We start from the raw sequence: 14,120 nt of genomic DNA on the forward strand, positions 1-14,120 counted from the left end.
CGGATGTCCACCTGCTGTCCGTTTTAGTACGCCTTAGGTGGGATTGGTTTCTCTGGTTTCTAGCACTGCTGTGACGTGTGCAGTGGCCCTGAAGTATTAGAATAAATTTTTGTAAAGTCCTAGATGAAATTTTCCTTTTTTAAATCCATGGTGTACTCAAATCTCCTGGTAGAGCATTGTTTGAGAATCGCTTTTATAATTAAGTACATAATGTGAAAAAAAATTGTAAAATTGTAAGCATTCATTAGGTGTGTGTGAGTGTGTGTGCATATATATACACACACACTTACATATATATATATATATATATATATATATATACACACACACACACACATGATGGGCTTCTTTCAGTTCCCATTGACCCAATCCACTTTAATTGGCCTGGGGCTATAGTAGAAGGCACTTACCCAAGGTGCCATGCAGTGAGACTGAACCCGAAAGCACGTGGTTGGGATGATGATGATGATGATATAAAAGGTTAAACTTACTATTCATGACAGGATCCCTGATAGTGTATGCCATTTTAGGGATTTCAGGATCAAACCACAAAGACTGGTTGAAACTTTCAGTAACCTTTCGGACAGTATCACTACTCCAATTCAGATCACATTTGGCAACTTTTCCAGCTGAAATAACAGACAACAATATTCACCAAATCAGTTCCAATATAACAGAACACATTATATTACATTTATATATTTGTTTTGCAAGATTCTTGATGTGAATTCGTGTGTTGAAATAGATATTGTTGTATTTGGGGATGGTCATATAAAAATAAAGGCCATGATGGTTAAGATGAGGATCTATTTATTTATTTATGAAATGAATCTATAAGAACCCCTTAGTGCCATGGATTGCATGTGGCAAGAAGCTCTGAGTAACTGTGGAAGGAATTACCAATTCTGCTACATGAATAAATCAACTCTGCCATATGAATAAATTATCTTTGCAGCTTCCACAATTTATTATATTGTATTGTCTAGATGTGTTGCACACAACTGATGGAGCCCACATGGAAGTGTTCTGATGTTTCTAATAAAGCTGTGTGGAAATGGATTGGAAAACAAGGGTGAGATGCTGACACAGGAAAATCACTCAAATGAAGGCCTCGCAAGCCATGCTTTGTATTCAGCGATCGAAAGGATGAATAGTGAAACCTGTACAGCAAATCCCGACTGGTTGGGATTGGTTGTTCAACCATGTCAAAGGATGAATGACAGAAATTGGAAACAAGTTTTGAGACAGTTTTGGCGTGGAAGTGTTCAGTTCTACGACATATGGACTTCAGTTATTCAAAGATCAACAGTGACTGGCACTCCACTGACTACGATGAGAATTCCAGTGATTCGATCAACGGAACAGCCTGCTCATGAAATTAACATGCAAGTGGCTGGGGACTCCACAGACACACATACCCTTAATGTAGTTGTCAGGGATATTAAGCATGACACATAATATGACATGGTTGGCGCTTTTAATTACAGGTACATCTCATTTTTGCCAGCTGGGTGGATTGGAGCAACATGAAAATAAAGTGTCTTGCTCAAGGACACAACACATTGCTGGGAATTGAACTCATGACCTTATGATTGTGAGTTAAACACCCTAACCACTAAGCCATGCACACTTCGCAATAATCAACAATGGAATTAGAAATATTTACCAAGTTTAAGAATCTCTTGAACTGATTGCTGTGGAATATGATTAATATGGAAATGCCAAGAGCTGGAGCCAGTTCCTGTGCAGACAGTTATTCCTGAGCTTTTCAATTTGATTTTTGGTGCTTCATCAATAGAAAGTTCATAGTATGAAACTCTTTAAAATATAGAAAAAAAAAAGGAAGAAAAAAAAATTCATTTTCATTTTTGCACAAAAAGGGAAGCGATTTGTGTTATCGTAATTAAGAATTATCTTCTACTTGTTTAAGTCATTGGACTGCAGCCATGCTGGGGCGCCCCCTTAAAGGGTTTGGTCGAACAAATCGCTCCCTGTACTTAGGCTATTTTTTTAACATCTGGTACTTATTCTGTCAGTCAGTTTTGCTAAACTGCTAAGTTACAGAGTTATGGCAACATAAAGAGATCAATACCAGATTCATGCCATGGTAGAAGGGGCGAACGCTAAGTCTCTTAGGAGTAGAAATAGAAGTAGTTTGCACAGCAAATGTCTAATTTTAACTGTTTTGTGAAAGCAAGCTTCTATGATGAACCTAGGCTTGAAATTAAAATGCAGCTATCGCCAAGATTAGATACAGTTCTGAAGTTGAAAGAAACCCAGATGGATGTGTAATAAACACAACCACCAGTAATTCATTAGTCATGTTGTTGTTGTTGTCTCAGCTGAAAGTTGGAAGCTGTGTGTCCAAGATTTAGGAGTAGGGGAGGGTATCAGTAGGGCTGTTGCTGTTCTCAAAGAGATTGCAGTGGACGGAAATGAAGTGGTGATGTGTATGTTGAATCCACTGGAGTTTGCAATGCAAAGTGTTTCTTATTCTTGGCAATCCAATTGTGGTGGAATTGGTTAATCATACTTCTGTAAGTGCAGAAGTAGTAAGGTGTCTGGAAGTTTCGATTTTAGATCTGGGATTGTTAATCTGTAAAGGATAAAGATTTAATTCTTACCGTGATGATAAAGATTCGCCCATGAAAACTTCATTAAGAGCCAATAAGGGTAAAATACGAGTTGTGTCCTTTGGTGTTAAAGACTCATTTTTATTAAACATTTCGTTTTCCCTGACGTGCTCAGTGAAACGATGTTCATGAAAGTGTAGTTGTTGATCGTGAAGTTCTACAGGATCATCATACATATATTTTCCGGACATACTGATTCGAATTCTTTGGCGCCACTTCCATCTGACAGGACAAAGAAAAACTAGATAAAATATAATATTCTAATTTAGGAACCCCTAAACAAGTATTACTCTTACCAAAATTAGAATCCCAATGGACAACTATCATGCAAAATCAGATTATGGTAAACTATTTACAGCAAAACTACCGTAAACCAAGAATCTTCAACTAAGTTTACTTTTTGTGAGAACTAGAATTTTGATTAAGAACAAATAGGAGCTACGAGAACATAAGATACAAATGCTTTACAGCCAACAAGTACATCAAACATATACGTCCATCATCAGCTGCCAAACAGATATCATTATGGTTTTGATACCTAGGTAGTACCATTCAATTTGACAGTGCCAACAGTGTTAAAAACATAAACACTGCCTATGAATTATTAATTTACTTCAAGTATTGTGGAATATGAAGAAAACCAGTGTATTAGAGAAAGCAATAACAATGCAAGGAGATCATTAAATATCAAAATTAACAAACAAGAGAAATAGACATACATAAACTACAGGTTCATTCTATCTGCTTGCTTTCACTTTCTACAATACAATAATTTTCTTCACATATCATCATCATCAGGATCTAAAATCAATTAATTTCTTAAATAATACCACCTAATCTTTTAATCTTAGAGATATGCTAAGCATAATCTTATCAAGTACAATGCTACATTATAAGACATAAAAAAACAAAATAACACAAATGTTACATTAAACAGCAAAAAGGTTGAAAATTTATAGTAAGAATAAGAGAGTAGCATTTTAAAAGCTCACCGAAAGTCACCAGCAAGAAGTTTGGCAAAAGAGGCTTTCATAGATTTCAAATTGTAGGTTTTGATTTTGGGTAAGCAAAGATAACCTTCAGATCTGGAAAAATATTAAGAACTTTAATTAAAAGTGAATAACAATTCAATTTAAAACTAAGAGTTTTATTGAATTTCTAAATTTTTTGTCAAGATTTAAACAATTTCATCTATTTCTAAAAAGAATTATTATAGAAAATTTTGTTGCATCTTGGGAGGGTCATTAAGCCAGTTAATAAAACACACACACACCCTGGTTTTATTTCACTTCTTTACTATCATTAGTTATTTAGTTAGCTATTTAACCAATTAATTAATTGATTGTATAACCAATTGTTTGGTCAGTCATCCACTGAGCTAGGTATAAACCTGGCCCGTCACCATCCACGCCCTCATCAATGACCTCTCAGTGCCAGGGTTGCTTCAGGTCTGACAACTTCAATTAAAGAAACAACTTCAACAGATGACTTTCAGTCTCTGCCTGTTACGTCCACTCACAATGCTTTGGACAGCCTAGGGTTGTAGTAGAAGACACTTACTTAAAGGGGGCCACAGAGTGGGACCGAAACCAGAACCATGCGGTTGAGAAACAAACTTCTCGACCACACAGCCACACCTGCGCCCATTTGTGTGTGTGTTATAAATGAAGCTGTCACCTATTTGAACAGTTGAAGCCGGCTGCTTGGGGAGAAGAGGAGGAGGAGGAGGAGGTTACATATTCATGTCTGGAGCAACGAAAAATTATGAATAAATTTACCCATTGACTCATACCCGTTATTTAAGCAAGTTGGGTGCCATTAACGTAGTTTGTTTACCTATTTAAATAATTAGCTTTACACTACTTGACCCGGTCGTTTGGAAGGGAGAGGCAAATGATCCTTGATGAGTTTTCAGTGAAAGAGAAGCTTGTCAGGAGGTGTTAGGGTCCACAGAAAGAAAACATATCAGACTGGTTTGACAAGGACAACGCTCAAATCAAACAGCTCGTTGGCAAAGAAGAGAGTTTTTCTTTACAGACTTACCAAACAAACACAAAAAAGTTACAAACCAGACTTGGCTGGGTGGTAAAGAAGCTTGATTTGCAACCAAATGGTTTTAGGTTCTGTCCCGCATTGCAGCACCTTGGACAGGTGTCTTCTACTATAGCCCCAGGCTAACAAGTGTCTTGTGAGTGGATTTGTTAGACAGAAGCAACTGAGAAAAACCACTCCCCATCATATATATTATATATATATATAAGGGGATACCCGAAAGTAACTAGAAATGTTCTCAGTGGGACAAGCACATTGTAGTTCAGGCTTCTGCTGCTATAAGCCACTAGATGCAACCCTCAGGCATCAGTCTGCTGACTGGCAGCATTGGACGAGGGTCGTACAGCCACGTGGTGTGTCTTTGTTTTGCAGTGCTTCTCCCCCTGTTTGTCAATTTTTGCGATGGCTGAAACGAAGAAATAGTATGCTTTCATGAAATTCTCTAAATCTGCCCGTGTGATGGTCTCTTTCTCTCATTCCAATTCTGAATGTTCTGTGCCAAGTACTTTTTGGTAAACTTCTGTTTCTTTCTTTGGAATGTGTGTGTGTGTGTGAGCGTGCGCGCGCGCATGTGTGTGTGTGAGCTTGCGCGTGTGTGTGTGTGTTTGTGCTTTGTATTTATCCTCCACCACCACTCGGCACCCAGTGTTGGTTTATTTATGTCCCCGTAACCTAGCTGATCAGCAAAAAGACCAATAGAATAATTATTAGACTTATTAAAAGTCGTAAATACTAGGATCAATTTGTTAAACTAACCTTTCAAGGCTGTGCCCCAGCATGGCCACAGCCCAAGGAGGGAAACAAGAAAAAGATAAAAGTTAAAAAGAATAACAAGTGCAAACAGAAATCTTACCAACATGTAAGGCTGCTGCTGCAGAAGTTCAGAGACAAACATGTACAATCTGTGCAATGAAGAACAACTGGTGACAAATCAAAACACTTAAAATGCAGAAACTGGCTGACATGCATGAGCTAAAAGGTTTCTTGCATGCCTTTAAATCTATCTAGGGTCCTAGTGTAACAAGTCCAACAGCCCTTACATCTAAGGACAGTACAAAACTCATGTAGGAAACAAACGGCTGTCAACGACAGATGGAAAGGACATTTCAAAGAATGTGGATAGCGATGAGGAGATCCAACATCAAAACAAAATGTTCCAGACAAACCTTTGGATCCCTGAATGACTGGTATAGGAAGATCAGGGTCTGAGACAGCCAAACTTATGGTACGTATGACAGTTGTAGCCATTTTCTCATATAAGTCTGTAAACTGGACAAGATATGGGCAACATCTACAGGAGCTAGAAATATACTGCTGAATAGATCTGAAGAAATCATGTGGAACTAGCAGCAGAAAATATGGAGAAATGTCAGCAAACCAATATCTTCTACATTAAGATCCTGTTTACCATGTTTAGTGGAACCAGACATATTATGCAAAAGCAAGGCTATCAGCTACAGAAACAAGTTTTACTCCCAGTTGAATGAAAGAAAATAAACATGAAAAGGACAAAGGAAGCAGTTCAAAGACACACTTAAAAAAAAAAAAGTAATAAAAAGAAATAGAAAAAGTGGGGCATTAATGTGTGGATGTCACTCTATGGCACTATGTGCCAGTGTCTTCTACCATAGCCAAAGCTGTCAAAAACATTATGTATGTATGTATATATCGTTGCTATTCTGCTAAACTGTCATATGTCCAAATTTGGCCAAATGCATTTTTTACAATACCAAATCCACTCATAAGGCTTTGGTTTGCCCAAGGCTATAGTAGAAGACACTTGCCCAAGGTGCCATGCAGTGGGACTGAACCTAGAACTATGTGGTTGGGAAGCAAGCTTCTTACCACATAGCCATGCCCTGCCCCTATGATACAGAATCGAAGGGGAAAACTTTCTAATTAGAAACACTGAATTCTCTTTACCTGGAAGGGTCAGTGTTTATTCCAATAACCGCCTTGTCTCGGTTGGTAATCTTGCTTGCAGCCGAAAGGAAAGTACCATCTCCACCAGCAGAGATCACTATATCAGCCCAGTTGATTAAATTACTGTCAAAGTCAAATCGTTGCACAACCTTTGTTTCAATTCCAAGATCCCTAACAAGAAGAAAAGAAAATACATATCTGAAACCAAAGTAAAGAAATTTTCTGAGAAAGTCAATGGTTTGGATGATTGTGAATTTACTGAAATTCTTGCATCATCATCATCATCACTTAATGTCCACTTTTCCATTCTTACATGGACCAAAGTTTATTTGAAGCAGATGTTTCTATGGCTGGATGCTTTTCCTGTTGCCAACACTTACCTATTTCCAAGCCAAGTAATATTTCCCTATGACCAGGACATGTTCCTGCAGAACATTCAAAATGAATGACACTGCTTGTATAACAGTGACACTTGTTTACAACAATCATGTGATGCCAAAACAAGGACACACAAACACACAAACTCACTTACACACATATAAAGATACATATTTATACACACAAAATGTGTGTATAAATTCAGTTTTTACCTACCACACACAAGGCTTTCGTCCAGGACATAGTAGAAGATACTTGCTCAAGGTGCAATGCAGTGGAATTGAACCCAAAGCAAACTTCTTAAGCACACACTTGTACTTTTTCCTATTGCAATTTATTTAATTTATTTAATATTATTCTGTCTTGTAATAAAACAATATTTAACAGCAGACACCAAGTGTTTTTAATAAACAGCGAGTCTAAAACAAAAACTTTATTCGTTTTTTAAACATACAATTAAAATATTTGCTTCATTCAAAACTGTTAAGCATCATAAATTTGTAGACTTTTAATTTCAGGAAAATTCTGAAAATATCAAAAATACTAAGAAAATGTTTACCAACTTACTCAAGTGATTTTGTAATATTTTGGACGCACTGTTGATGGATGTTGTGTCTTTGAAGCAAGCCATAGTAATCAGACATCTTTCCTCTCAGCTAAATAGAAAAATAAAAAATACAATATGTCCATATAAATTTGTTTTCTGTTGTGCGAAAAGGCAGAGAGAGATGAGAAAATTAGCTCTTTGATTGAGTATCAATTGAAAACTGGATCACACAAATCCACAAGAGAGTCTTGACTTGTTAGAAATGAATACTAAATCTCTATGAAATCACACTCAACCATATGCAGAATAGAACTTTATATGCCTAAAAAACAAAAATGATAATAAAGACAGACAATATGGTTGCGAGTGGATTAATTTTCATAATAGGGTTACATCAGAGGTTCTCAAACGTTTTGGGCCACCGCCTCTCACCCATGGCCACATAATATCTCACAGCACCCCCACCCCTATTTTTACGTATAAATAAATATTTTATATTTTACTAATTTATATATACTATGAATCATTTGATATTTAATATAATATTATATAATAATATTACAATAAATTCATAGCATCCCTCAATCCACTTGCCTTCCTCCCAACACCTCCTTTTTCTCTACCGAACCCCAACCACCCCACTAAGGCACCAGCGCCCCCTGCCCCGTCTCAACGCCCACCGTGTGGGGGGGGGGAGGAGGCGGTAGCGCCCACTTTGAGAACCTATGGGTTATTTGATCAGAGGCAGAAAACAGCAGCATTTTGAGACTACTCTGAAGTAGTTTGCAGGAATTATCTCCCTTACTACATATACAGTCTGTGTGCGTGTGTGCAAGCGTGCGTACGTGTGTGTGTACGTGTGTGTGTACGTGTGTGGTGTGTTCCCCTTTCTAAATCGCGATATGGAGATACGGTATTTGATGGCATAAGAGACAGACTCTCCTTTGGAGAGGGCATTACCAAACTGAAAGTACTTGTTCAGCATATTTCCGTCAAAAAAATCTATTCCTTAAATTTCTTTCTTTTTTAAGCTGAACAGTGAAAAAACACGGTTCCTCCTTCCCACCGCACGCTCACGCCCCCCCCCCCCATTGACTATCATGTCCACGAGCGGGTTTTACATCCATCTACCTCTCTCTCTCTATATATATATATATATTTGCCACACTCTCTCTGCATATGAGCATCTCTCACTCTTCATACAACATGTAATAGAAATCGGTCACAGGAGACGAGCACACCTGTCTATGCACCTCCCTCTCTCCCTCTGTCTTTTATGCTTTGCCCCTCTCTCTCTCTCTGTCTTTTATGCTTTGCCCCTCTCTATATATATATTTATCATAGTCTCTTTTATTCTTTGTCTCTCTGTGTGTGTGTATATGTGCCATGCAGTGGTACTGAGCCTAAAGCCATGAGGTTGGCAAGTAGTGGGGCTGAACCTGGAACCACAAGGTTGGAAAGCAAGCGTCATACCACACAGCCATGCCAGTACCTATAAATTTGAGGGAGGTTGCAATGAGATTTATTCTTTGTTGTTGCATAAGAAACAATTTTTGAGTTTTATATTTTATCCGAAGGCATTTATCAGCCTCATGGCAGAGGACATATCTACAAATAGATTTATCTCTTCAACCAGGAGCTGCACACAATGCAACACCATGCTGCAGATTGTGTTTAAATTGTTTGACATTATTTATTAAATATCTGAGTACCACCTGGCACCCATTAATACGATGCGACATTCTCAACTGATAGAGAAAGGTCAACAAGAATATTGTCAAAACAAGCTACAAAGGAATGAAAAGACATGAAGACCTTGGTTTAGAGACGAATGACACATGAAGCACATTTGGCAGACCAGATAAAAGGTCAGGCAACCAATTTCCTTCCATCAAAGTTCTTCAAAAGTAGATCAGAAGTGTGTTACATAGAGTAGAATAAGCCTCATACAGGATGTCTGTAAATTACCTTTACAATTTTGGAAAATTCAGAAAAAAGAAAATAAGGACAACTCAACAGATTGTATGTAGTTAATGGAGCCCACATGGAAGGGTTCTGATGTTTCTAAGAAAACTTTGTTTGTTTGCCTACATTTTACAATAAACTCAACTGAATTATATCCTTATTGTTGTTTTTTGTTGTTTATTAACAACATATTTTTACCAGAAGGAAAGAAAGAAAAAACATTAACAGTATAGAAGAGAAAATTATTGAGAAAAATAAATCCCATAACTACGTCACCAAGAAAACAAAGAGGAAAAAAGTGGCAGGGAGGAATTAAGCTGCAGAAGACAGGGATGGGGGGGTAATGGGTTATACACCCCAGAGCAAATGGCATGTTTAGCCACACCTTGTGGACATGATTGCAAAGGCATTGCCATGGAGAATGACCAGTGACACTTGTAACGACAGCCACCCCCACCTCCTGGGGCTCATTTCTCAGACAGGCAGCATTCACCCCAATTTTGTGGAGGAATCACAATGCAGGGTCAGAGAACACCTGAGGTCACATGACAGTGACCGGCACAAACTGATAGGGGCTGGTCATGCTCCTGTAATTGTTTATCTTCTGCTCCTCTGAATTACAGGAAGCAATACCCAGGTTTGCAGCTGACGCAGCAAGGTTGGGGGCAGAGAACTTGCCTCATTCATATGAAAAGTGGTAATTCTGTTTTGGCCCTTACAACCCCACAGTCAAGACCTACCGGCTCCAGTTTTGTAAAGGACACCCAGTAGTTGTCACTAACTGAAATAGTAACTACAGCAAAAAGAAAGTGCTAAAGTTTGTAAATAGTCTTTCCTGAGGGGAGAAGGAGGGGAGGCTGTGCCAGATCTTGGATGGTACTCATTTACAGATTGGGACAACATGAAATGTCTTACTCAAGAGCATAGCACACTACCAGGCACAAGAATCGAACCTACAGTCTTATGGCTACTAACTGAACATCCTAACCACTATGCCACACAACTTGAAATGTTTACATTTTACTCCACAGGATATATCCTGAGAAAGGGTTTTAAGAAACTTTTTTTGAAAAAAGTTCTTAGCTCAGGCATTGCTAGAGGGTTAAGAAACACACTCTGTAACCATGGTTTTTCGCATTTAGTTCTACTGTACAGCAAGTGTCTTCCACTATAGCCATGAGCCAACCAATGCCTTGGAAGTAAATTTGGTAAATGGAAATTGTGCAAGACCATCATATCATCATCATCAACAGCATTTAACTTCTGATTTCCATACTGGCATGGGTTGGACAGTTTGACAGGAGCTGGCAAGGCCAGGATCCACACAGTGTTCTACTGTCTGTTTTGGCTTGGTTTCTACAGCTGGATGCTCTTCCTAACGCCAACCACTTTACAGAGTGTACTGGGTGCTTTTTGTGTGGCACGAGCACCAGAGCCTTTTATGTGGCATTATATATACATAAATATGTTTGTATGTATTTGTGTTTGGCCCCAACCCAACTCTTAACAAACGGTGTTGGTTTGTTTTACGTCCACGTAATTTAGAGATCAATCGAATAAATACCAGACGTAAAAAATAAGTCCTGAGGTCAACTTATATGACCAAAGCCCTTCAAGGTGTTGCCCCTACTTTGCAGAAATCCGAAGACTGAAGCAAGTTAAGTGATAAAAGATAGAAGGTTGAAAAACTAACCCAAATCCTAAATAAGTATTCATTTAAGTGGGACAACTGCCAGTTGTTCTTTTCAATGGAAATTCAAAGACATTATCATGATGGATGTTATTAAAGACGAAACTCGAAAGTATGCAAAATTAAGTGGCTAACACTTGTCAGATTAGCAGAAAGAATGGAAGGATTCGCAGGAAAAAAAAAATTCGCTTTCAGTTTCCTACGTGACGCTTCCGAAGGTCCGCCGTCAGTTCTAGTATGGTACGTAGCTAGGCTGTGTGCCGCCCGGGGGTGCCCTTGTGTCTCCTCCGGTTCCCAAAGCCTATACTGCAGACCCAAATGCAGTCGGACCTCTCATACCCCAGGTACGCCACTGGAGGTTATACGAGATATAAAACAGACACGAATCGATCGTTTTTGAGAAAGATTATTTTCTTTTATTCTCTTACCGACTGAAATAGTTTATAATCCACTAATTTTGTTTATGTTTGCATTAATTTTATCGGTATAAAAGAAGCCAGCGATCAATAGAATATATTTAGTTAATCTTAATTGGTTTCGGGTGAAATCTTTATAAGGAAGTTTATTACGCAATCTTTGACTTTAGCGTACCATTTTCACTTCGTCAAACTTTTGAACTGGTATGATTTTATTTCTTGACCAAAACAGATTTTTCTTCCCAGCACTATGTTATGGCCAGCTTATTTGTCATGGATCCCCCCCCCTTTTTTTCTCCCCCTTTTCTGTGTGTATGCACTTAAGAATTCTTTTTTGTGTTAAGATGAGAAAGTGTGATTGTATCCGGTTGTTGAGAGTATTTTGTTGTTAAGGTGCAGAAACAAGAAGAAAATATTCTAAACCAGTCTTATCTTAAACAACAACACAATAAAAGTAACAGGTCACCCACATAAGTTGGATTTTCGCCAATCATAAGTCTTAACTGCACCACGAAATGTCAGTCAGCGTAAAAAGAATATTCTTCCAAGACCACAATGGAATTGATATCGGTCACCATTTGACAAAGTGAAAGTACAAGCTAATGAAAGATCGTCCTTGTAACTAAATTATGGCAGTGAATGAATGAACTCACTTTTCAAATACACTTATTTCCCAGAAGAAGCCTCCTGCTTGTCTGTCTATCTGGATGGGTTGGGCCCAGGTTGAGGAACATGCAGTAGAAGGGGGTCCTTCAAAGACGGTTTATAGGTAACAATTAGGTGCAACCGGTGGTGAGACGGGCACTGCTGTTTTGTATATTTCTTTTTCCTCCGTCCTGTCTCCCTATTGTAATTAAAAAGATCCGAGTCCCTAGACAGAAGTAGAACAAAACATGATGGATGGATCAATTATGTTTGTGTCTATACTGGACAGATGCGTTGTATGTGAGTGCTATTAGTGTGTTTTGCTTTTTACCTCTTTTACGTATTTTGGTTATTAATGGAATAACCTTATCGACCGTCTTTTGACGATAAGGAGAAAAAACAATTTTACAACAAAAAGTGAAGGAAATCCCATCTAATATATTTGCATGTGCTTAGACATTTAAAGACGGGTGTAAATAATAATATCACCGTCTCTGGGTGGCCACATTCCTTTCTAATTGATTTATATTTTAAAGCAGATTAAAAACAAATAAATCCAGAATGACTTTATCCCAAGTTGAATGCAAGGATATGAAATAATGGTTTTAAATTTTGGTACAAGGTTAACTACGATAATTGGAAGGGAGCTAAACGACGATATGTCCTCAGTATTTAACTGGTACTTTATTTGATCGACCCCACGAAGGGACGAAAGACAAAGTGGACCTCGGCGGTATTTGAACTTAGAACATAATGATATAAAATAATGATTATAAATTAAATATAAAACGCTCACATTTTGAATGAGTTGCTCTTCAGTGCCATCACCAAACAACAGTTTCTCGTATTCATATCGTGTAACCTTTGATAAAATAACAGCTTTCTTCGGGTTAAAGGTTTGTTTGGCATTACTAGTTTGGTTTAGTTGGGGTCCACTGAAGAAAGTTCGCAAGGAAAAAGAACATAGAAGTTGCTTCTGAAAGTGACTACATTTCTTACAATGTTTTACCAACGAAGGAAGGCAGTTGAACAATAACAATCTTTTACAATTCCACATCAGCAAAGTCATTTAATGTAATCCAAACAATTAAATAACAACAACTGGCAGTGGAGGGCTAACAAAAAACTCCACTGTGTGAGCGATAACACATCTATTACATATTCTATAATGCAATGCGTGACAGTTAAAAATATACGTCTATATTATTATTCGATAATTTAATATTCGATTTAACTTCTATTTTCCTCATAGACTTAAGTGTTAATTTATTTCCCCAGATATTATACGAAGGCAAAAATGCTAACTTTCCCTCACTATTATCCCAACATGGTGTCTCATGTCTGTGAAGAAATTTTCTTTAAACTGATTCAATCGATTCTGTTATACTGACTGTATTTATTTTATTGATCTAGTGGCATTTAGACTCTGAATGTAGAATGGTATAAATAAACAACTTTGTAAAGTTATGAGTTCCACAATTTTTGATATTGTTATGGTAAAATGGCTAAATGTTTTGCGCATCGAACAAAATGTGCTGCAATATTTTACGTTGGTGTATTTCGTCTGGCTTTACGTTCTGGGTTCAAATTCCACTGAGGTCGACTTTGCCTTTCATCCTTTTGGGGGTCGATAAATTAAGTACCAGTTGCGTACAGGGGCCGATCTAATCGAATGGCTCTCTCCCCTAAAATTTCGGGCCTTGTGCTTAGAGTAGAAAAGAATATTTTACGTTGATTTAAAAGGCATACCTACACAAGAGTGACCCCTGTCGACTTGGTTTCCTCAAAACATTTAGAAAACTGGATATTAATGAAATTTTCTTCAGATGGTGTTGATTCCGATTTTATCGAAATTTTTGATAGACAAAATT

The 14,120-nt window shown here is 37.8% G+C and overlaps 1 protein-coding gene across 1 annotated transcript in view; it reads right to left on the reverse strand.

Moving 5' to 3' along the window:
- The window catches only part of LOC106871575 (NAD kinase 2, mitochondrial), a 19,652-nt gene extending 6,250 nt beyond the window's left edge, over positions 1 to 13,402 (reverse strand). The window contains exons 1-7 of the mRNA XM_014918080.2: positions 13,046 to 13,402; positions 7,554 to 7,642; positions 6,609 to 6,779; positions 3,626 to 3,718; positions 2,625 to 2,855; positions 1,667 to 1,818; positions 492 to 629 (exon numbers count right to left, since the gene is read on the reverse strand). Coding sequence (XP_014773566.1) covers positions 492 to 629; positions 1,667 to 1,818; positions 2,625 to 2,855; positions 3,626 to 3,718; positions 6,609 to 6,779; positions 7,554 to 7,642; positions 13,046 to 13,318 — 1,147 coding nt within the window. The 5' untranslated portion in view covers positions 13,319 to 13,402. The remainder of the gene's footprint in view (positions 1 to 491; positions 630 to 1,666; positions 1,819 to 2,624; positions 2,856 to 3,625; positions 3,719 to 6,608; positions 6,780 to 7,553; positions 7,643 to 13,045) is intronic.
- Positions 13,403 to 14,120: the final 718 nt, after the last annotated feature.

The sequence above is a fragment of the Octopus bimaculoides genome, chromosome 7 (assembly GCF_001194135.2).
Source record: "Octopus bimaculoides isolate UCB-OBI-ISO-001 chromosome 7, ASM119413v2, whole genome shotgun sequence".
Lineage (NCBI taxonomy): Eukaryota > Metazoa > Mollusca > Cephalopoda > Octopoda > Octopodidae > Octopus > Octopus bimaculoides.